Consider the following 25,198-nt stretch of genomic DNA (forward strand, 5'->3'; position numbering starts at 1 on the left):
AGAGATGTGCAAGAAGAACAGATGTTTTAACTGCCCTGCTTTCCACAGAGGCTATTTTTTGTACGTACTCCAGAATGACCTTTTTTTGTGCGCATTTCACGTGGAGGTCCTTTTGCTGACTTTTTGTTCACAGGAGTAAAGCGTGCAGCTTACATTCATCAACACTAGCCCTTGTGCATGTCACATGTACAACTGTTCCTTATGCAGTTTTAGCGTAGGCATGTGCAGTACATGGCAGTGAACTATTTTTGTGCATACTGTCACCCCCCTCTTCCTACCCTTTCCCCCCCCCCCTCTGTCTTTGAGAAATGCTAAGACTTGTTTGTAGAAGGAGCAAGTCAGCTGGCACACTAAGCATTTACGAGGTGATTTAACTCGGTGATGTTGCCATCTCTTTTTCGTTTGTTTCGTTCATTCGTTGGGCACAGTTTCGTAAACCTACACCTTGCGGTGACTGAAGCAGCGTGTTTAGTACGAGTTGATCGCTGTCCCTTCTAACAGTGTGCGGAATACTGTGTCATGGAGAGGAACGTTGTTTAAATGGCTCCGTTAACTCCGTAAGAGGCTCCGTAAACAGTTTTACCAACCAGCCCAAGCCTATACCCTTCTCCGTAAACTGCCAGATCATTGGCCCTCAGGTTCTGTGTAGAGGAGGCGCTGTGTGCAGTATCATGCATGGGGGGGCAGTGTTTTCCTATTCTGTTCAGGAAAACGTGCGTCATCCGCAGTCAGTTGGAAAAGGCAGCTGTCAAGATGAAAGGAACTGCTGCACAGTCTTCCCCAGAAGGGCGACGCCGCCTTCTGCGGAGGCTTGGTTGTGGACCAGGTTTCTCCTGCTGGGTTGTGCAGATGGCTAAATGCGGGACGCACCTCGAAATGCTTCCTGTGCGTGGAATTTGAGGTCGAATGAGCGTGCTGTTTTAACTGGAAGAGCCGTTTAATACCTTGATCCTTTATCGGTGCAACAATCTGGCACACATCTACCTGCGGCTGCGATCGATTCTGGCTCCGTGTGTGGCAAGGTGGCCAGCAGTGCGAATTTGCGTTCTGGTCCCGTTTTTGTGTCGAGGTTCCTTCAGTCTTTTTGTTGTTTGCAACGAGGAGTAGTCTTGTCGGAAGAGGACTGGTGGTGGGAGGGGAATAGCCAACTGCAAGGCCATACCGTCATTTTTTCATCGAAGATAGACACGAGTCGCCAGCGTAGTTCTGTGTTGACACTTTTGTTTTTCTTCTTCCTACTTCCGTCGCTGTCGTTTTGCGAGGGAAGATGCGATACTAGAGTCGGATGCAAGGGAGGGGGAGGGCTGAGAATTCTCAGCTGTTCTCTAGAGTCCTTTTTTTTATTATATGCATGTACAGATAAAAGCAAGTGCAGTAATGACGTGCTTGCGCGCCAATGTGAGAAGAGTGTGTGCGAAACGGCATGTCTGTGTGTGTGCGTGTGAGTAGCAATTTTTTTCGGCTTGTCGCGTACGCCCGTTTGTGAAGTGGCGCCCCCCAGTGGACGTTGAGGAACCTTAACGGGCAGTAATATTTAGTGAATGTTGTGGATTTTTTTTTTTGAAAATAAAACTTGGAAGGACAAAAGAAACAACACTGGCTTGTCTGCTTTTCGTTTGTGCCTTCATTAGTGTACATTTGTAAGCTCAAGTTTTCCTTCCTTCACGCACTCTGCATTCTTATTGCCTTAGAATAGTGCTACCTGCCTTGGTGGCCCAGTGGCAGTGGCTGTTACGTTCTGCTGTGCCAACACGAAGTCATAAGTTCTATTTCTGAATGCATTGCTACGAAGACACAATGCTCGTTTACTTGGTCTTCGGTGAAGGCTGGAAATATTTCATAAGGTTGAGTTAGGGCTAGTTGGTTAGGATTCAGGGTAGAAAAAAATTTTGTATGGACAAGGACACAGTAGGGCGGGAGCGGATGGTGCTTGTGCTGTTCGTTTCCCCTGCTCTTGGGTCGATGTCTGCACGTGTGTAACTTTTCCTAACGTGAAGCTGGAAATGCTGGCCTGGCTGACGGCCTGGCGTGCTAAAGTTGTGCTAGTTACGGACACCAAACTATTTGGAATATTTGTGATCTCAACTTTTTCTCACTTCGCAGGCCTATTGCCATAAAGTAATGCATTGTCGTGACTGTGACCATCTTTAGCAGAGCTTGAGAACTCTGGTTCAAATCTCGGCCGCAACTAGGTTTGGGTATAATGTAAAAAACCTCGGTGTACTTTCGATTCTAGAACGGGATTAAAGAACCACGAATGTCCAAAATTGTAAGACCCTGCTGCAGGGCCTCTGGTAGGCTGCGTTGCTTTGTAATGTTGAACCCATATTTTAATTTGATTCGATTAGGGTACCGCAATGACACTCTTCCCTCTTGGGACTTGTGTACAGATGAGAAAGTTTATGCAAAGAAGTTTGACCGATCACGTCTGCAGTCCTCTGACTGGCTGTTCTGCTTATAAGGATGGGAAAGAGAAGAATGAGGGAGTGACAAGGAAGCAAGACGGGATGAGACCATATGCATGTTCACATCCGAAGGGCCTGGTCACAGCCTTGAAGCTAAGCCTGTGCTAGAGTAGTATTTACTCTCAAATTTAGTGTCCCGCCTTTATTGATTTATTCCGGATAGCGCCATAATTGCAGCACAAAGCCTTAATTCCTCACGAGTGACAATTATTGCATCTCCTTGCATACTGCCTGTTGTGAACGTTCCATGAATCGCAGCGCTGCTTTGATGAGGGTCGCGTCGCTGGAAGCGGAGGTGGTGGTCTTCTGTTATTGCAACTAAAACTGCTGCTCAGCCCGGTGCGATGAAATTAAGTCGTGCAACGACCGCTTTGTCGAAAGCTGCCAAATCGGCACTTCAAATTGTTCGCCTCTCTCGGAAACAAACACGGGGGAACCCACTTCCTCTCTTCTAATCAAGCGCTAAGTAGACTGCATTTAGCAGAGCTCGCGGTCGTGTTGTGTATGCGTCAGTGTTATCTAGGGGTGTGCGAATATTCAAAACTTTCTATTAACGAATTGAATAGTATCCTATTAGATTTGGTCTTTGAATCGAATAGTCTCTATTCATAAATGCAAATATTTTTAGAATACAGAATGTCCACTGTGCCCAAATAAATAAAGTTGGAGCAAGGTTATGGTAATGTATCGTCGCACAGACAGACATAAAACATGAAAACGTGTATGTTAAAGTGGGCTACGTCGCTTAGGTAGCCGTGCTTTACAGGTTGTACTGCAATCATTTGCACTCATTGAAGAACCCTGTGCATGTGAAAAAACTTGCGCTCCTAAAGCTTCGTTTGTGCTTTCCATTAACGCCTCGTAACGTACTACGTAATGACAGAAGCTTGCCAACTTGGATGCGCACTTGGATGTGAACATCGTTTTATATTAATTCTGATAATCGCTGTTCATTATTTGAAAACTACTAGAAAAGTATTCAATATGATTAGATTTGCTTCTGACACTATTCGATTTGGTCTCGAAAAATCTCTATTCACACACTCCTAGCGGTATCTTTTGCCATAAGACTGCCACAAAAGGTTTTGATGACTATGAATCTTTCTTTGCGTCTGAAGTTGCACCACACTTGATGCATGTTATGAACTGATCGCAATAAAAGGCAGCATTATTATTTCTTGTGCTCTTGGAGAATCACAGATTGAAGCCCCTTGCAGCATAATTACTGGGTTTACAGCTATTTAATAAAGTAACAAAAACATTTCCTAGCGGTGCTTGTTTAATAAATACATTCACGCCCTTCATTGAATATGTCCGGCCAAGTTCTTGGTAACACTTTTCACTCAAGGGCCTATACTAATGAAGAGGTAACTATATGGGGCGCGGTCGGGGAAATATCTCGCTTTCCAAATGTTTGTTTGCGATCTTGTAATTCACAGGCACGGAGAATTTGTCAGAGCTCATCGGCGCAGCAAAGCAGGAGTAGCAGTTGAAAACTGCCTACGCGGTGTCGTGGTAGGCAAAGTGAATGTTTAGAATGCTATGCTTGTGTGATATTGCCGCCCCCCCTCTCTTTTTAGTTGTAGCTATAGGGGCGCTCTGAAGAAATGGGGATTGTTAGTTCGCAGCGACATTCCTTGCTAGAAAAAGAGCCTCGGAGAATGACTATAAAACGCTTAGACATCATCATTGGCATCTTAACCTCAATTTAACTGTACCTATCAGGCTTCTTTTGGAGCTCCTGTTGGCAACAGTTGGAGTGAGGGTTGCACTCCTATGGAGGATATTTTTAACTTGGCGTTTCTACCTTACTGCGGTTGTTTTAATGTTATGGCTTTCGGTCGTGCGCTTTTAATGACACCGCTCAAATAATAGCCAACCTTCCATATTTGGCATGTGCAATTTGAACGAGGGCAATAGGGATGCTGCTGCATTTGTCTCGCCAAGGTTCGACAGGTATGCCTGGTTGCCTTATTCTAATTCGAACAGCCTGCACTGTTACAAGAGTATACTATCTAAAAGCTTGTAAGTAGAATTTAGTAGAACTTGGCGGGGTCATGTTAGGATTATCATAATTAGACAAAGGTATTTTCAATAATTAGAAGCATTTATCTCGGAAACCATACTTAGTTCAAGGGAATTTTCCATGTCTCAATAATTTCTCTTGTCGTATTCGAGTGCTGTTCGCCATGTTATCTGTTGCCGACGTAACTTTGTCTCAAGTCTCTAAATTTACTAAGGCAGCTTTTCGCTTGCACACCATAGCCACGCGCGTTAAATTTATATCTCCTTCCGTTTCTCTCCCGCGCGGGCGCTTTAGAACCACGGCGCTGCAATTATGTTTGAGTAATTCTCTTTTCTTTTTCTCCTCCCTTAAACTCATTCTCTTAACTACTTATCGCAGAAACAAGTGAACAGCGCTCGCATTCGATCCCATAATGGAAAAAAAATATATAGGAAATTATCAGTCGTAGCACATCGTAGTACAGCCCCCTGGGCCTTTCTCTTTTCAAAAATAGTCACGTTAGGATTATCATGATTAGACAAAGGTATTTCTCTCTCGCGGGCAGCATTCCTTGGGATAGTTACTCGGGCGAGTTTCCCACGCTAAGGCTTCGCTAAGCGTGCGGCGCTCGCCTCGCACCTGCCTAAAGCTTTTCCTAGTCTCTAAAGCCGCTCGAGTTCCCTCTCAACGACGGGCGGCCATTTTTTTCAAGAAAGTATGCCTTCCAAAGCAAAAGTCGGCCATCGCGGACAACATCAGGCTCTTCCCACGTAAGTACGAGGCTCGGGACAGGAGCTATGACGCTTCAAAGTAACCTGGCGCCTGGCGGACCAACCGACTGAGCCATCTTTCCGGCCAACATCTTGGAATCACGAGTTCAAATCCCCAATTTTCTTCCTTTTCTTCCTTTTTTTAAAAATCTCTTCTAGTTTATCATTATAACAGGCAATTACACGTCTTCGCCACGACCGTCCGCACGGGGACCCTCTTAAGATGGCCACTAACGTGCAGGTTATAGACTACCCGGTTTCTCCAGTTGAGTGCCACGTGTGCGGTTTAACCGAGCTCAGAGCACTGTAGGTTGAATGACGCATACAGCTCCCGTCTCCCTAGTGCTTGGGCTCGCTGCGTTCCCGGAAAAACTACGTCAGCTACCTCCCCTCGCCCCCATTCCCTCCTCCTCGATAGCCCTAGTATAATCACTGTCCAGAGCTGTAGAAAGCGTGAAGAGTCACCACTGAGAGCCGTCACGGTCGCCTGCTTTGTGCGAATCTCTGCGCAGTAGTGCGATAGCCGCCCGGGAAAGCGAGTGTTCGCACAAGAGAGAAGCAGACACGACGAGCGGATCATACGACAGTCGGGGCCTCTTGGTAAGCGCTGAAAAACTTTTCCCTTGTTATTTTTACGCACAAGTGTTAAGAGCTGTTCAAATTTAGCAAAAATGTATCGTGAACCCAGGCGCGCTCAGGTCCGCGTGCATGCGTAAGATGCGGGAAACAAGAGGCTAGGGCAACCGAGAATTGACACCATGTCGTGCAACCTATGCCGATCAGCAAAAACCCGCAAAGGGCGGACAAATTAGCGGATCTCTAACGCATGTAGGGTCCTTTGGGCCGTACTTGTCAGCGACAGGGTAGCCTAGCCGCTTGCGGCATTATCTTACTGAGCTATGTGTTATGCTCAGTTGCGTAGTCGGAAGTTCAAATCCGCCTCATTATTATTATTTTTTTTAACTATGGTGTGTATCTGCGCGTGACATCCTCCAGTGCACTATACATCTGCAGGCTTGGAGTGGAGCCTGACACCGGCAAAAGATGCCGAGAGCGAGTGGGGCTATACTAATCCGGGTACAACCAAATTAGGAAGGCCCGCTAATCTTGAACAAAGACACTCCCTCAGCAGAGCAGATATTGGCCTCCCTGGTACAGTATTCGGCCACAACCTCCCTAATGAAATGATTTCCTCAAAGAAAGGGCCCTTAGTCCCCAGTGGCTGCGGAGCACCTGACCAAGGCGGCGGTCAGACTTGCCACGCAGGATGCTAAGAATTCCTGAAGTACTATAGCGCCAAACAGACGACACAAGAATTGAGACACGGACGAGCGCTTTCTTCTTGTGTCGTCTGTTTGGCGCTATAGTACTTCAGGAATATGCACCAACTAGCCCAACAAAACGTTCTGCCAGTGCTAAGAATACCTGGGTCCGGACAGGCCGCCAATGGAAACTGACCCTTGCAACGTGTAACACGAACCCTCTCGAGTGAGGCAAGCTTAGCAGGTCTCTTCGAAGAACTGTCAGACATTGGTTGGGATATTATCGGCCTTAGTGAGATTAGACGACCTGCTCTGCTATAGAGGTGTCCCGGATAAGAAGCAATACGGGGTAGGATTCCTAATCCATAAAGACATAGCGGGCAAGATTGACGAATTCTATACCATCAACAAGAGGGTAGCAGTAGTCGTAATCAAACTCAATAAAAGGTATAGATTAAAGATCGAACAAACCTACGCTCCAACGTCCAGTCCCGACAATGAGGAAGTAGATCAGTTTTATGAACATGTTGAATTAGCGATGAGAAAAGTGCAAACGCGGTATACAGTATGCAGGACTTCAATGCAAAAGTGGGGAAAAAGCAGGCGGGTGAACAGGCAATTGGTAACTACGGTGTCGATTCTAGAAACGCTAGAGGTGAGATGCTGGTAGAATTCGCAGAAAGGAATAAACTGAGAATAATTAACACTTTTTCCAGGAAACGTAGCAACAGAAAATGGACCTAGAAAAGCCCCAATGGTGAAACAAGAAATTAAATTGATTTCATACTTTCTGCCGATCCCAGCATAGTGCAGGATGTTCAAGTAATAGGCAGGGTAAAATGTAGTGATCATAGGGTAGTGAGGGCCAGGATCCACCTCAATTTAAACAGAGAAAGAGTAAAATTGGTCAAGAAAGAACAGGCCAACTTAGAGGCAGTAAGGGTAAAAGCAGACAAATTTGGGCTGGTACGTGCGAACAAATATGCAGCCTTAGAACAGAGAGATGATGATGATGACGTAGAGGTAATGAATGAAACCGTAACGAGGCCGGCTTCAGAGGCAACAATTGAAGTGGGAGGCAAGGCAACCAGTAGGCAAGCTCTCCCAAGTAACAAAGGACCTAATAAAGAAACGACAAAGAATCCATCTTAAAAGATAAGATAGAATTCGCGGAACTGTCAAAACTGATCAACAAGGCGAAAATAAGTGATATTCGAAACCATAACGTGAGAAAGACTGAAGAAGCCGTAAAAAATGGACGCAGCCTGAAATCAGTGAGAAGTAAACTTGGCATAGGATAAACCAAGATATATGCGCTAAAAGATAAGCAGGGTAACATCATCAGCAATCTCGAAGATATATAGTAAATGCATCGGAAGAATTCTATACTGACCTTTACAGTACCCAGACGACTCAGGAGCGCTCTATTCAAAACAATAATGAACAATATACAGAAACTCCTCCTATAACTAGAGATGAGGTCAGAAAGGCCTTGAAGGCATGAAACGGGAAAAAGCGGCAGGAGAGGATGGAATAACAGTCGATTTCATCAAAGATGCAGGAGACATAATGCTAGGAAAACTGGCGGCTCTAGATCTATACGAAGTGTCTATCGACTGCAAGGGTCCCAGAAAACTGGAAGAATGCAAACATTATACTAATCCACAAAAAGGGCGACGTTAAAGAAATAAAAAATTCCCATTAGCTTACTCCCAGTATTATATAAAATATTTACCAAAATAATGTCCAAGAGAATAAGGACAACACTGGAATTTAGTCAACCAAGGGAGCAGGCTAGCTGGCTGCAGGAAGGTTACTCTACAATGGATCACATCCATGTCATCAACCAGGTTATCGAGAAATCCGCAGAGTACAATAAACCTCTCTATATGGCTTTCATAGATTACGAAAAAGCATTTGATTCAATAGAGATACCAGCAGTCATAGAGGCACTGCGTAATCAAGGAGTACAGACCGCTTACGTAACTACCCTAGAAAAAATATCTACAGAGATTCCACAGCCACTTTGATTCTACACAAGAAAAGTAGAAAAATACCTATAAAGAAAGGGGTCAGACAAGGAGACACAATCTCTCCAATGCTGTTCACTGCGTGCTTAGAAGGAGTATTCAAGCTATTAAACTGGGAAGGCTTAGGAGTAAAGATTGACGGTGAATACCTCAACAACCTTCGGTTTGCCGATGTTCTATTCAGCAACAATGCAGACCAGTTACAACAAATGATTCAGGACCATGGGAGAGTGTAAGAGTGGTACTGAAGATTAATATGCAGAAGACAAAGATAATGATAAATAACCTGGCAAGGGAACCAGTGGCGTAGCTAGGTCGTCTGGCACCCGGGGCCCATAGGTATTCTGTCACCCCCCCGGGTGCAGCCGGCAAGAAAGAGGGGTGTCTTCAGACGTATATGACACCCCCCCCCCCCACTGGCCCCTTGCACCCGGGGCCGACGGCCCCCCGGCCCCCCCTGTTGCTACGCCACTGAAGGGAACAAGAGTTCAACATTGCAAGTCAACCTCTAGAGTCTGTGGAGGAGTACGTTTACCTAGGTCAATTAATCACAGGGAACCCGGACCATGAGAAGGAAATTCACAGAAGAATAAAAGTGGGTTGGATCGCGTACGGCAGACATCGTGAGCTCCTGAATGGAAGTTTACCGTTATCATTGAAAGGGAAAGTATACAATCAGTGCATTTTACCGGTGCTGACATACGGCGCAGAGACTTGGCGGCTGACAAAGACGCTTGAGAACAAGTTAAAGGGACACTAAAGTGAAAAATGACTTCTTCTGAGTTAGTAAATTAACTTTCTACAACACCAAAAACACCACTCTTACAACGATAAGACGCTTGGTAAGCCAGAAAAAGCGCAAGAACGAAATACGGGTGGCGGCGCCTACTTATGTTCCCGCACCTGGTGCTGTGACGTCTTGGATTTTGATGGCATCTTCTAGGGCCTACTAATTATACACAGCGGTACAGATTGGCTACAGTGTGTTCTAAAGGAACCAAATATTAAACACGGCAAGTTTCGGGAACCTTTATTCAGCCAAGGCAGCCCAAATGCGAAAACATACTTTGGAATCCCTGACGTCACGCTGACGTACGGCGCTGGGGGTTCGGCGCGAAATTCAAATACTGATACTTGGACCTTCATTTTCTCACCTAATAATGAAACTATTTTTTTTTTGTATGACTGCCTGCAGGGTTCTCAATGTTTCGTTAGTCTAAACTTATTTATTGTTTTGCTTTAGTGTTCCTTTAAGGACCGCGCAAAGAGCAGTCGAACGAAGAATGCTAGGCATAACCTTAAGAGACAGAAAGAGAGCAGTTTGGATGAGAGAGTAAACGGGCCTAGACGATATTCTAATAGACATTAAGATAAAAAAATGGCGCATAGAACGCGCAGACTAGATAACCGTTGGACGATTAGGTTAACAGAATGGGCACCAAGAGCAGGGAAGCGCAGTAGAGGACGGCAGAAGACTAGATGAAGTGACGAAATTAGGAAATTTGCGGGTGCCATTTGGAATTGGTTGGCGCAGGACAGGGGTAATTGGAGATCGCAGGGAGAGGCCTTCGTCCTGCAGTGGACATGAATAGGCTGATAATGATCATGATGATGGGGGGGGGGGGGTCAAGTTGGTATGGGTGCATTGGTACAAACTGCGCAACAAGACTGGACGCAAGGTAAGAAAGGGTACACGCATGCTTATAAGTGGCCAGCAGCAACGTAGCTAGGACTGGCTGCAGTACGTCATATAAGGTTTGTCTTCATTCTTTCAATAAACTGTTGCAAGTCTGCCTCCGTGATCTGTCTTGTTGCACATGTGTGTACCACTCTAGGTTGGCAGCTTTTAAAAATTTCTCGTGTAGTCTGCAGTCCTTATAAGCAGTGCCACAGCAGATGGCGAAGAGTCCTCAGCAGATGCTTAAAACAACACTGGACAGCTGACAAGGCTTTTAGAATAGAGTTCCTGACAAGAATTGCTTATTATTGTGGCTTTTGGGTGTTCATGCCTCCGGGCTCGAGTTATATACATGTGTATGAGCGGTCCCAGCCGAAAGACTCCCGAGAGAGCTAGGCTTTCTTCACACCCAATAAAGTTTATTAGGAGGGGAGCATCCGTACCAGATGGAGGCAAGTGTGGCTAAAAGGCTAATCACTATGCAGGTTCGTTTGTTCTCTGTCACAGCTGGCTCATGCTCGCTATGCGGGATTGGCCAAGGTGCAGGTTAGTTTACCCGGCCTCTTTGTCGGCGTTGGCCGTACGTAGTAGTATTATTTATTGTTGAGGAAGTCGCTGGCGTCGGGTCTCGCGTATATGCGGGCAGCTGAACTGGAGCCGTATTCTCAGGCTATCACTTTCGGTGATAGTTTCACTTTTGCGAGAGACTGCTCTGCAGTCGACAGCCGGGCGAGTTGGTTACTGCTATTGAGTTGGCTGTACCTATACAGTAACTCTGGTTACAGCGCTCTAAGGACCAATGAGTTCTAAGAAAGATCAAGACGGCGAAAGCGATGAAAGAAGGTGAAAGACATCCATAATACAAGTTACCCAGACGCCTTAGCATGCTGTCTGCAGGAATGTTGCCACTGCAGCGTTTTTATAGTTCTTACATATACCTTGATTTTTCGACGTTACAGACTTGCTTTTCCGCGTTGCATCTAGGCAAGTTTAACCAGATTATGAAAACAGTTATAGACTTGCGTCGGCATAGTTTCTAAATAATACTAATATGAAACTTAATATGAAACTTCGCCTGGGCTTGGACAGGTTCGGCATCTCGCCTGGCAACGTTGACCGGTCAGTATGGCGGCTTCCATGGCTTCTGCTGCCGCGAACAGCAAAGACGATGACGACGAGGTGGTTCAAGAGGTATTGTAACAATTTTAATTTCCCAATTCGCGTCCTCGTTTAGCACGAGTGGTGTTCGCCAAACCTGGCAATTATTTCGTTCAATGACATGATGTGTTGATTGCGTCAGCGAGGAAAACATGGTGACACATGGCGTGCATGCCTGTCTGTCGGAATTTCGCGACGTCCAGCTCTAAAAGTTGGGAAGCTTTTTAGACAGTTCGTAATTGTGAGAATATAAAATACTGTCCCCTCCTGCGCTGTATCGAGATGCGCTAAATCTGCAGGTCAGCACTGCACTGCGCAAATGCCAATACGCAGCGTTGAAACCATGCGTTCGAAATGTACGCTGCTGCAGCGTCGGCGCGATCACCTAGCGTCGATCTTTGCCAGCGCTGGCGCACAAACCCGAAGTTTCGATAGCGCAATTCAAAGAAATTATCATTTAGAATGATAAATCACGTAAGTTTGTAAGCACCTGTGAGGAAAATGGCCTTGCGTTCGACGATACGTCAGGAGGGGCAGTTTAGATTATCTCGATCGTAGACTTTGCAACATTTGATAACGTCTCCAGAAAAAAAAAAAAACGGAAAAAAAGTGATTTGCCTGGGTAGGTTGCGGATAGTCAGTTTTTTCAAGTGTGCGTTACTGTCTGAGCGTAGTATACAACAAACTATCGTGGAACTGTATTGGCGCGGGCACTCGCTTGAATCGAAGCGGCAGCCTCATGTTATCCCAAAACGATCAGCTGAGAGCACATCATCCCTCCGCGCCAGCGTTCCTCTCACGCGGCGGTCTTCATGTTTCACATTACATTTGTTGTCACCAGCGCTTGCGTCTGTTATCAAAGCAGAAAGCTGGGCTAGTTGGTGTATCATCATTATTCAAAAGACTAGCGCAATATAGCAGGGACAAAGACAGAGAAGACGACAGGACGACTGTCTTTGTCCCTGCTATATTGCGCTAGTCTTTTGAATAATTGCGTCTGTTGTCACGACTTGCAGATCCAAAGTCGTCTGTTCCTGTCACTCTCCCTCACCGTGGCCTCACTGGCTATTGCGTTGCTTGATAAGAGAGGCGGCTTCGCAACATGGAATGTTTAATTGGTGAATATAAGCGGTACAACTTATTTGCGCAAGAGGCGAGTGAAGATCCGTTAATTTCAACCTACGATACACAGATTGCACTAGCTAGTAGCCGTCACTTGCAAGCTGACATCCTTCTGCCCTCTGCCATTGTTTGTCTGTCTGTTGGCTGTTATGTTTGTTTCACCCATCTCGCTTGACTTGGTTGCCGCGACTTTCTGCTGATGGGCGTTATGCGGCACTGGCAGATTTCATTCAGGCCCGTATAGTGAGAATTGGGGTGCACAACGAAGAACCCCAGGTGCCCAAAATTTCTCTAGCCCCCTCCACTGTGGCATCTGTCAAAGACCCCCCCTTCCCACCCCGCTCCCCTCCAGTGTTGTTGCCTTGCAATGTTTAAACCAAACAAATTGGTAATCAATCAATGTTTATTTGTTTCAGCTGGACGTGTACATATCAAAGGCCCTGGCCGACAACCTCTACCTCCTTCAGTATCCACATCGGTTGGTCGGCCGCTCCTACAATGAGGACCACTGCGTTGCCGCAAGAGTTAAGCCAAAACAGCACAAGGTATTCTGTCCGGCTGATGGTAGTTCATTACAATACCCCTAGCTTCCTTATCTCCACATTAGGCAGTGCCACCCACATGAGGAACTCTGGTATGACTGAATCCTGTCCTGAGATTGCCAGCATTTACCTGGATTGTGCAGCAGGTCGCATACGAGATCCCTGTGCCATTGCTACTTCATGGAGACTGAGTGGCCTCCCAGACCCGTAGCAGACCGAATGGTATTAAACAAACAAAGTTGGTGCATAGCCATAAGCAAGCTCACAGCCGATCTGCAGGTGGACAGATGGGAGCTGAGAAAAGGACATCCTTGTCACCTGCCTATCCTTCATCTCAAGTTCAGCTCTTAAACTTGCTTTAAATCATACTGGTCCCGCAATTCATCAAGGCAGTCCCTGTGTATGATGGATGGAAACAGCATGGCCGTCTAAGCACACGAAACTATATTGGTGCCAGTTGCTATTTATTGTTCTTTTATCAGTTGCTTGTATACAGCTTGCACGTGACAAAACTGATGCCATGTTGTGGAACCTTCCAACAAGTCTCCAGCATGCTGCCAGTGATTGGCAGACTGGATTATCATGCAGCGTTTGGCCGTGATAGTTGCAGAGATGAGACAGCGTCTTGTGTTCTGTCGTGTGATGCTTATATCTGTCTTGTCTCTTGCCACCATTCCATAGTTTGCGTGCAAAAGCCTACCGTCGTGAAATATTGTGCTAACTCTCTCAAACCAGTATACTTTCACCCGTGCTTTTTTTTTCTTTGATTACTTCAGTTGCTGCTTGGCATATGATAGTTGTGTTTCATGTTCTTTTTCATGGGCTTTTTCATCATTCTAAATACCAGTGTATGAAAAACTCATGTTACTAACAGTGTTGTTGCCACAATATTGGTCTTAAATTATCTGTTATTGATTATGCTCACTTGTTAAAGACTGCAAGGTGTGTCTGATGGTAATTTGTTGTCGGTGTCTAGAACACGGGCTTATTGCTGTTTCGTGCTGTTGCCACCAGGTGGAGCTAGAGTTTGCCCTCGACACGCATGACTCAAGCTATGACAGGCTGCGTGGCGAACAGTTTGCCGCCAATGCAGATGGCAGCGGGGGCCGTGCCACCGATCAAAAGCCACTTTTCAAAAGGTGACCATGAATTGACATTTTTTGCATTTTTGTGCTCGATATTTTTTTTTTTTGCGCTAGTCGTTAAAGGGGAAATGTTTCATCACTCTACGTTGGTAGACTACCTGTCCAAGAAACCTCACCACATGTGTTTTGTGCCTAGATATTAAATTGCAGAGGTTTCTCGTGAAAACGGCGGCGCACGTTTTTGTTTATGTTCTTCAGTTGCCAATTGAACGTTTAGTTTCACTGCATCTTTTCTTTCTTTCTTTTTTGCATAGTCAGAAATGTGAAAAGCGTACTGCTGCAGGACAGTTCAAGAAATTTAAGTTGTTTCTGTATGTTTTGCCAAGTTTACAGAAAGTGGTCTCCATGCGAGAACTCTTCGCAGGAACGTCAGACATGAGAATATCAACTGTTTTATGTCTGCTGGCATACTTGCGAAGCACCCATCCAGCCACTTAAGGGAGGATATGGGTCTTGAAATGGTTAATAAATAGAGGGGAAAAAAATAATGTTCTGAAAAATGTATTTTTGCTAATTTTATGCATTCATGAATCCCTTCGAAATCTGACAGCTAAATTTAATAAAAAAGATATGTTAAAAATCGGCATTATATGCGCCCGGGTGGACGCAGCGTGACCAAAAATTAGCCAAACTTGTTTGGTTGCAGTTTGTTCGCGTGCTTGCAACCTGCGAATGGGGTGACTGGTGGCCGCCATCTTAGACTTGTTTTGATGCTGCTTTCGTTGTGTGTATTTTGCCTATCTTGCTGTTCATGTAGAGGAACCCATAGAGTTCCCGACAAAAAATTGCAACCTTCCTGCAATTTGCAGGCATTCGGGCGGGTCAGCTGGTGCAGGACAGAGGTAATGGGAGATTTCTGGGAGAGGCCTTCGTATTGCAATAGGCATAAAATAGGCTCTTTTGGTCTTTTTCGGTGTTTGTAAACATTTTTACACTGGGGCTGGTTTACAAGATTTTCAGGAAATTTAAAGGTTGCTTGAACATTTTTCTGTAATGTAGATTGTACTCAGTGTGCATTTTTCTTGCTTCTTCGAAAACAGTACCCTGATGGACCGGCAGCTTCTGACGTCAACAAAGTCGACGAGCTCTGCTGAAAACTATGCCGTCGGGATTCTCAGGCCAGGTTTGGACTCTTTCTGTTGATTTGCCTCTCTTTTTGTAGCCCAGAGCTATGACTTTCCATTTGATGGTGTTTAATTATACGCCGGATCAGTGGTAAGGAAGACTGCATGCTGCATTTAACCTTGCCCAATGTATCATACAAGCTATGTTGAGTTTGTGCGAAAAAAAAAAAACAGTTCACGTGGAAGTTTCTGATGTACTGGAATGAAGATTCAGTTGTGAGTAGTTTAAGAAACAAATGATTAATTGCTGTACTATTACATTATAGCTGAAGTAACATTTCATTTTTTTCGTACCTCTTCACGGCCAGAAATAATGGTGATCAAGTTCTTTTAAAATAATTTTTTGTTGATGCATAATTGCTGTATTTTCATACGCATGCCTCAGTGCCACTATGGGGTGAGAAGTTTTGTACGAGTCAAGGTCTCCAGTTATCCACAAATGTTGCCCCCTTAGGTGGAGCTTTGTTGCATTGCAAAGTGCATTGTGGGGAAACTGCACCGCACTTCTAGGGGGACTGATGCTGAAAGAAATGCTTTCTACGCATCTAAATACAAGGGCAGTATTTTTGTCATCAGCTGGCATGACACCGCCAGGTCCTTCTTTTCGCCATAACCGGTTTCTCTCCAAAACCAATGTTACAAAGTTTTTTTTTTCCTAGAAAGTACTTCTCTCTCTTTTTTTTTGTTCTGAATGTACACATCGACACATTTGTCTCGAGATTTTTTTTTCCCTATCGTTTTGATTTTGTGTACTCAGCTTGGATTACCTTGTCCTTGTATCCCTGCTCCCGGAGAATAGGCCGGCAGTATGTAATACATAATAAATAGAATCGAAGAAAAATAATCCTTCTATAATCCAGCCACAAGAGCGTTTCCTGAGATCTGCTTGGTGCTGACAATTGTGCCATGCTTGTTTTATAAAGATTTAAATGTTGACTGTACGGCGTTATTTGGTTTGGTAGTGTAGGAAGATTTTGTTTTTTAAAGGGCCGATACTTTGGGTGCGTGGGTAAATAGGCAATGACAGGTAATTTAGCCAAACCATGATATAATGGACATGGATATATCGAATTATTAGATATAATGGAGTAAATGTATAATAACTAGTTAACAGTTCTTTGTTAATGTTAGTGCACATTCGCATAATATGTATGACTGCATGCGCAAAGGATTGTATTCTTACGGACAGCTTTTTTTTTGTTTTGTTTTTTGCATTATTGTTAACGTCTTTGTGTGGTTCGGGCTCTACTTTTTCAAGCTGCGAGTGTCGCCACACTGTCTTACGGCACGCAGCATTGCTGTATTCATGGCCAGGTTGTGTGCCACGTTGTTCCCAAATCGGGATGTATGCTGTGACGATCACTTTTGGCTATACTGTCGCCTCGGTGATGGGCACATTAAATAATGCCAGCGACTACTTGCCCATGATGTCAGCATACGCTGCTGACACGCGCTTTCAAACGCTTCACAACAAAAGCGAGAGCACACCGTGCGAGGTGCGGAGCGGCTCGGGTGTGTAGTTGTCGAGTGAACTGGCCGCAGTATGGCTTCTGAGCACTGACTAGGGTTGACTACGGCTGCTTTAGGTAAAAATAAACTGAAAAGAAAGTGTGAAATGTTTTATTTTATTAATTATGCTGCTAGTTATGTGGTTGTGAAGCACAGTTCTTTATGATATTGTAAAGTGACACCGGAAGTGCCACTGAAAAGTTTCTCCCATCGTGGCGAACGGGATCACGGCTCTGGGCCGGGCATGTCGTTCCTGCCGGCATGCGAAGAACCACGTAACACTGCCGAGACACTGTCACCAAAACTTGTGACGTACACAAGGCAACACAATGTGCTAGGCCATCAGCACTCAACAAATGTATTGCCGCGAAACACAATGTGTAAGCCGCCACCAAAAAAAGTACTATAAACTACAATCTCTCTTGTCTCTACTACACTTCACCACCAACCAAACTTGAAAAGACATGTTCGTTTATTCGGCATAAGTCCGGAGCGCCCAGTGACACCGTGACATAAAATTGACTTAGACCGGCACTACTAGATGGCGCTATTTATTTTCCTGTTTCGCTAAAACAGCCAACTGCTGTGTGCCGATGGTAAAGGCACACACACTGTGTGTGCCAAGGTGATAGTATCGCTGAAAGGGATTGTCGGAGAATACATCCCCAGAATGTGCATCCACATTGTTGGATAGTTATTTTTTTTTTATTTCTCTCTCTCTCCCTTTCTTTTCTTTTTTTTAAGGAGTTGTCAACTTACACTTATGGTGTCATGGTGCAACAACTGAATCCTTCTTATTTCTCCCCAGGTGAACTTCACCTGTCCCCTCTCAGTGCAATCGTGCAGATGATGCCGTCGTTTCCTCACCTGGACCAGTCGGACAAGAAGGCCAAGGCAGCTGAAGCAGGTGCGCTGAATTTCGGGGATGCTTCCTAAACTTCTGGCTCACAGCTGTGCCCCGTTTTGGCGGCGCATTGCCATATTTCATTGGCTTTTATTCAGCATTCAAGCAAACAATATAATCAAGGGAATTCCTCATGCAATATATGCAGCTTATAAACATTGTTGGACGTAGCATTGTTAAGAAGCCTTGCACGTAGAGTTCGTAGCAGTCCTTGGAACCACTGAAACCTCTTGAACATTGATTTCAAGTGCTTAAAAAACAGACTTCACGAAGTGATGAAGGAAATCATTGAACATCATTTTCGGCTGAGCATAGCGGAGCTTGTTTGGACATCTGACCACAAGGATGGCATAGTCGAAAAGCCAAGCCAAGCACTGTCTGGTTAGCAGCTTTGTATTGGTTGGTGCTGGTTCATTTACTAAGCCTTTATATGAACCTTTTGTTTCTTGCAAGCAGTAAGAAAAAAAGAAAGTTCGCTTATTTTTGACTACAGTGTATCATTTTCAAGTTGTCGGAAGTAATTTTGCCTTAGTCCTTGCAAACTCACCGGGCTGGCTTAATAGCTATAGTGTTCTGCTTTTGAACACGAGGTTGACGGTACAAATCCTTGCTGTGGCAGCAGCATACAGGCAGGGGTTAAATGCAAAACTCCTGTGCTTTTTGCGCAGCGTGAAGAATCCTAGGTGGTCGGCGTTTGTCGAAAGCCTTCCGCAACAGCATCTCCCTGTGCCCTTGGGTTTCCTTACGACGATTAAACCAGCATTCTGTCAGTTGTTTCGATCAGCCAATTAATCAATTACCTGCCAATCAGTCGGCTGATTGGTCAGTTGCCCATAAATTTGTCAATGATGCAATACCAGTCAACCAATCACACATGAAGTCACAAATTAATCTACCAATCGCACAAATTACATGCCGACTGGCCAATCAGTCAATCACTTGTCAATTGGTCGAGTAATTGGGAGTCAGTTTATCAATTACCCACTAATTGGCCAATCAAATAATTTATCAACCTCCCTGTATACGCGGAAGGCATTTCAGAAGGATGGAAAGACGGGTGAGTTGAAATGGTTTCATAGATGGATCAATGGCCTGCCAGCTGGTCACACAGTCAATCAATCAGTCCTTGCCAATGCTCTGTCAGGGCCTTGTGAGTCTTGAGAAACCCTCAAGCTTTCATCTGCAAAAGCAGTTGCAAATCCTGTGCACAGATTGCGGAATCTCTCTAAGACCGTGCCCTTGTCCCTTTGCTTATGCAGCCACAGAAGAGGAGGAGGAGGTCGACGAACCAAAGGCAGTCACCGTACGGTTTGCCAACCAGGAGACAGACCGTGCCAAGAAGGCCCGGGAGAAGTCATTCCGTTTCATCCACCAGAAGCAGGAAAGCGAGCCATGGGTGGAAGCAATGTATCACAACTATGGGGTTAGCTTTATTTCTTTATTTGTTGTTGTTGACTTACTATTAGGGCTGTGCAGATACTAGAATACCACCAAATCGAATCTGATAGTGAGCGTCTGAATAGTTCAATTCGCAAATCGAACCCTACTATTCGATTTTTCAAGTATTCAATATATTCTGTGTAGAGATTCGCACAGTGCCAGATGTCGTATGCGCTGTGGAGCTCCTTGTGCTCGAGGCCACCCAAGCGAGCATTTCACTTCACTTTTGACGTAGAAGGAGCGCCGAGCGTGCTGCGCATGGTCTGGCTCAGCTGACGCCATCACTGCAAGTGCTTCCCGATGTCTGCTCAATACGGGGATCATACTCGCAGCGCCTGAATGCCGCAGTTCGCAGAACAGTGCTGCTTTGGTCGGGGCTGCTTCTGTTAGATGCAAGGATTGTCCGTGTCGACAGGACCGGTTGGAATGGTAATGCTACGCGGACAGATGGAACGGCAACAAAAGCAGCACGAATTATGTAAAGTGCCAAGATTAGCTAATTAGCAGCCGATATGGGCACGCAGAATTGGGTTCGACACGCGGTGACCCAACTTCACGTCGTTTCAACGGTCGTCGGTAATTGATGAGCCAACTGTATAGACACACTAGCAGTGCCCAATCGACTTAGATCTATTCACACCAGCTGCGCGGCCATAGCAAAGCCGGCAAACCACCTCGAAAATAAAAGCGAGGGACGGCAGATAAACAAAGAGGCGAAAGTGGAGGGGTGGGGGGTAGTGAGTGCCGGATGAACTTTTCTTGATCCTTCAGATCTCAGATTGTTTGACAGGTGGCGAATTACTCCGAACTGGATGAGGTTCGTAGTTGCTCATATCTAGGCCAGCCTCATTTCTTGTCCTGCCTGCTCCCAAAATTTGCAAGGTCAGAAAAAGAAAACATTCCTATAATGCAATTCAGACAAAAAAAGAAGGCATTCAACCAGAAAAAGAGCATGTATTTTAATATGGTTTTCGACGCTTGTCGCAAGCAATTGCAGCAATGACTCCTCCACATCTTCGTCGACACTGCTTGCTGCTTTGTCGCTGATTTCTTCCCGCAGTTCAGTGTCCTCACTTACATCTAGTCTGTTCAAGATGCTGCACTTTTTGAATACTCGCATTGTCTGCTTGGCCAAAATCTTATTACATGCCATTGTGATCTTCACTGCTCAAGTAAAATGCATGTGTAAAAGTAGACAGGTGTGTGAACTTGTTCTTTGACATTTGCAACTTCCCTCGACTCGGCCTGTGCGACCGCCATCGTTACAGACTTTCTTGTTTCCCTTTGTGTCCTGGTAAAGTTGGCAGCATATTTTTCCATCTTTTGGTGCTGACCTTCCTGCTTTCAACAGTGGCCTGGTGTTCCAATATGCGCCATAGGCGGCTAAATAGGCAGTCAAGCTGACTGCACGGGGCTGGCGTCCCTGGACGATGTGCTCGTTAAAAAAGCAAGCCAATATCGTTCTTTGCAACCACCTAAGCATGTGAAATGTGAGCAGAGTGGAGCATAAGTGTCACTCTGCTGAATATGCCTTCATTATTCAAAAGACTAGCGCAAAATAACAGGGACAAAGACAGAGAAGACGACAGGACGAGCGTTCGTCCTGTCGTCTTCTCTGTCTTTGTCCCTGCTATTTTGCGCTAGTCTTTTGAATAATGATGACACACCAACTAGCCCAGCTTTCTGCCTTGATGAATATGCCTATTGTCCTGCAGCTTAAAAAAGGGAGCAACTTTCTCTCGTTTTCAAGTTGTCCACACCGTCAGGCAGTGCCAGCACTGGAGCACTCGTGTTATCTCTTGTCATAGCTGCCTAACTGTGACACCGACTTCCCATTGGGTGTGTAATGCGGGGAAGCCCAGCATAGGGAACAACCACAAGAGTGTCTGGCGTCCCCACACGTTTGTTTGCACTTTGCATGTATTTGCATAGAGTAACAGGAAGTGTCTCCAAGCTAGAGCTTATTAATAGGGTTTATTTGGCACGAATGTATCTATTTGAACATTCCACTAACTGCGCTGTTATGCCTGCTTGCAGTCCGAGATGTCCGGTGTCGAAAGGGCGATGCTCGTCTGCCCACAAATGGACCGGGACGAGTCGGAGCTGCCCAAGACGCTTCAGGACTACTTTCAAGACCTTGTCATCGAGAAGTGCGTGGTTTCTTTCTTGTGTTCTGCTCTCTATAGTTTGGTACATTATACATATCGTCTGGTGGGTCCCATAGCTGTAGCCATAGCTGACTGTCTTATGCTAGTATTGTAAGGTGTTCTGAAGAAATGCACACACAAATGAATTAATTAAATAGTTAACAGTCTCCAAAGAATAGTTTGGTGAAAGCACATCGTCTACTATCGGTTATTTGGAAAGCCAGACAATTCGAACTCTCCGTCTGGTCCCATGAATTCTGTGATGGAAGCCTTTCTTAAGATGCACTGAAAACTGAAGAAACATTCAGGATTTTGCTGAGAAATACGCAGTGGCTGAATAAGGCCAGGTTTGCTGAGGCAAAGGTAAGCGCTGCTGAGCTCTTCTCATGCTTTGTTCAAAGCGTAAGCGTAAAACTTGCATTTTGTAAATCTTTCTTGTTTCAAGTGGGAACCAGCATTTGTAGCTCAGCACAGGAAGGCTTTTCTCTTACGTCTTTTGTTACGTCCATCTGAATTGAATTGTGTTGTTGGCAAATCATGCTGCTGAAGTTGAATAGCACTTTGCTACCTCAAGTCTTTGCCTTGACACTTACTGACTCAGCTTTTGTTGCTCGATTTACTTGGAGAATTCGCAAGAAACGAACCAGGCAAAACCAAAGCAAGCACGAAGGAGGCTTTGTCTCACGTTAATCAATATTTAGCATGGTAAACTTGACCTGTTGCTTGAGTGCGCACATAAAAAATCTTGGAGGACGCTTAAGCTTCGCCTTCAACAGTGGAATGTGATAACATTCAAAGATCCATGACTGCTTCTCGCACTTCCCACCAACTACGGCTTATGCAACCGTAATGGTTACCGGAAAACGCTGGCAGCAAACGCTATGCTCAAAGGTGAGCTCTCTCTGATAGAAATGCAGCCTCTTGTGTGGGCCGATCCTGTAGGCAGTGCACGGCTGTGCCAGAAAAGTTGTCATTTTCAGTTTTCCGTTATCTTTTTTTTTTTCACTTTTAATATTTAAGTCTGAGAATTTTTAACGTAAAAGGCATGCGCTGTCGGTACTTTGCTTCATGACGTTTGCGGGCTGTCATTCTGAAAAATTTCGAGGAATAACATATTCAAGAATGTAAGGCAGGGTTTGAGCAGATATAATGTTAGAATGGTGTGGTAATGTAACCCGCACATACCGCATGTCACATAGCAAGGCGTAGCATATACATATATGTGCCTAAGTGTATACGAAAACCTTTCCTCGTGGACGACTCCGCCGACACAGACCCCAGGTTTTCTGCAACACGCAGCCATTTACGCTGTTGCATAAAAACTTGTTCATCGTAGTCTGATACTCTGCCAGACAAGAAAATTCACTGTCACTTTGAACTAGTGCACTTTGACATTGGCGTCACTCGCAGGCTGTCATATGGAAAGGGCTAAGTGATGCTCGCTGTATAATGCTCTCGCCAGCGAGGTGTGTTCATTGAGTTCATTTCACCGTATCAATGTCTTTAGCCTCAACAGCGTTGCTTCCGTCAAAAATACAAGGATATTCAACGCTGGGTAGTCACTAATTATGAAATAACTTTCTTTTTTGTTATTTCAAGTGTTATAAGCATGCGAGGCCATTTGCAGTGGGAACCACCATTATTGCATCTGCCAAAAAAAAGCCATCTCATTTTTTTGATGCAGGCACTTCAGCACTCTCGGCGTGCCACTTCAAAACGCACCATGCCTTGCCCGATTGTTGGATGCGGTGCCATATTGCCTTGGCTTGTGATGATTGGCAGGGTTGTTATTTTGCAAATACAGTCGAACTCGATGTAACGAATTTGTACTTGCAGCGAAAAACTTCGGCAAATTGCAAATTTCTTTAATTTGAGGTTTTGAAGTTTCAGCATTAAAAGCAATTTCACAAATTCCCAGAGCATTCCTGGTGGATAGCACTGTCGCAGTAGTAAGCACTTGTAAACAAGTTGCAAGAACTTCGGGCCATAGTAGTGCAGTTAGGAGCACCAGCTCGTGCAGTGCAGATCGCGCCGAGAGCAATGCATCGGCGTAGCTCATGGCATCTAAGGTTTGCGTGTTGTGTTGTCGTGTGGTACCGTAAATCTCGGACGCCACGGCCAACTGCACTTAGCGCCCACAGCTGGCGCCCGCAAATGAAAAACAGGAGTGCAAAAAGATATGAATATTCGTTCTGAGCAATAAAAAAAGGGGGGGGTCACATTTTCATCAGTAAGGCGGAGAATTGGGGGCGATAGCAAAGAGACAACTAAACGAAGTAAGGTTTGTAGTTTTATCAGTGTCACGCGTGCCAGGAAAACATTAACACACCTCATAAGATGACTACAAACTCAGTCACAATGCGAGCAGGCGCTTTGCACCGTGTCTTGGAAACGAGATTGAGGAGCCACCAACACTAAATGCTCGGGAACAACAAGATGCGCGTGAAGGCACAACCATTTTGACTTTTTCCCTTTGCACTTGCCCACAGAGAGATTACCTCCAAAATACGGCGCTTGGCCCACGCACGTACATGTGTGCTAGAACAAGGCAGATAGGCGTGCATTCCTGCCCCTCCCCCTTCAGCTTGCGCTTGATCACATTGCCGCAGGTTCACTCCCTCCCCATCCCTCTTGTGCTGAAGGAATCCTTGGCTCTCGCGTTTCTCCCAGCGTTGCGAGCTGCCCTTCGCCCTACATCCTCTGCAAGTTGTTCGCCAATGTGACAAAAGGCGCAGCGGTGTTTCCTGCATTCCGCGTCCCGGCGCATGTGCTTTAACGGCGTTTTTGCTGCTCGAACTTTTCATGCAGAGGGATGCTTGAAATAACTTTTGTCTCAGCCGACATTTTTATAGTCTTCTTCTAGATTTACTAGCCACGCAGGCTCAAAGCTTGAAATGGCCAAAAACTTTGTTCAATGAAAACTGTGTCACGAAATTACTTTGTTAAATAAAGAAAATAAATACATGTTTTTCAATGCAACTAAGATTGGGAAATGGAAATAGTTCATCATATAGTGAAGTTTGTTAAATTGAGGTTCGTTATGTTGAGGCTCGACTGTATTGATGTGCCGGCGGATTCTTCATTACACCCTGCCGAAAGTGTTTATCTTTGGCTTATCATGTTTGTCATACGCGCCCGTTGCTACTCTTTTCTGCGTAACATCCTTTCTTTTGTCCTCCTCTTCTCTGTCTGCAGCACCAGCACAAAGGCGCCTGTCAAAAGCTCGCAGGAGGTCTCGATGCATGCACTGAGCAGGCTCCCAATCCAAGACCTTATCAAGGCTGCTCTTATGAGTGGTGGGTTGTCGTTGCTGTATTCCTTAGTGCATGTCCATCTGACATTTTTGTAACGGTTGCAGCTGCGTAAATATGTGAACATTTGTAACAGTGAATTGAACAAGACTGGGTCCTTAGATGAAATAATTGCTATTCACAATGTTTGATATTTGTAGAACAGTGTCGGTGATTTGTTTTTCAAAATAACGGTCGGCTTCCTAGCAGTGAAACATTAAGTGTTCACACAATCTTAGTATATTTAGCTTTGACAGTTATATCTTTAAAATTTAAAGTTTGGCAGGTCTGCCCCCTTTTTTGGTAGTCAAGCGTGAATCCATGCTCGATATTTGCACCTGACTTTAAACATTTTTCACCTTTCTTTATGGGTGTTTTAGCATAGCACTAAAGCTTAACTGTTACCAGTATTGCAAACTGTTGCATTTATAATGCAGTATACATTTTTAAATGATCAAATTGCAAAGGTGAAATTTAGGCAAATCCATGTTCTGCTTTGTCATTCCCATACCGGTTGAACTGCCATGCTTTCAGGCAGCTGCCAGCTTAGGGTGTACCTGCTAAGCCTTGCCAGCTGTTTGCACAGTGGCAATCGTTGAGCGCGCTC

At 45.1% G+C, this 25,198-nt stretch overlaps 1 protein-coding gene across 1 annotated transcript in view; it reads left to right on the forward strand.

The window, feature by feature from the left end:
• The first annotated feature begins 5,822 nt into the window (after nt 1-5,822).
• The window catches only part of LOC135913695 (DNA-directed RNA polymerase III subunit RPC5-like), a 33,298-nt gene continuing 13,922 nt past the window's right edge, over nt 5,823-25,198 (forward strand). The window contains exons 1-9 of the mRNA XM_065446278.2: nt 5,823-5,840; nt 11,300-11,401; nt 12,907-13,035; nt 14,047-14,171; nt 15,218-15,300; nt 17,619-17,717; nt 18,974-19,137; nt 21,192-21,304; nt 24,497-24,597. Coding sequence (XP_065302350.2) covers nt 11,336-11,401; nt 12,907-13,035; nt 14,047-14,171; nt 15,218-15,300; nt 17,619-17,717; nt 18,974-19,137; nt 21,192-21,304; nt 24,497-24,597 — 880 coding nt within the window. The 5' untranslated portion in view covers nt 5,823-5,840; nt 11,300-11,335. The remainder of the gene's footprint in view (nt 5,841-11,299; nt 11,402-12,906; nt 13,036-14,046; nt 14,172-15,217; nt 15,301-17,618; nt 17,718-18,973; nt 19,138-21,191; nt 21,305-24,496; nt 24,598-25,198) is intronic.

This window comes from Dermacentor albipictus, chromosome 8, assembly GCF_038994185.2.
Source record: "Dermacentor albipictus isolate Rhodes 1998 colony chromosome 8, USDA_Dalb.pri_finalv2, whole genome shotgun sequence".
Taxonomy (NCBI): domain Eukaryota; kingdom Metazoa; phylum Arthropoda; class Arachnida; order Ixodida; family Ixodidae; genus Dermacentor; species Dermacentor albipictus.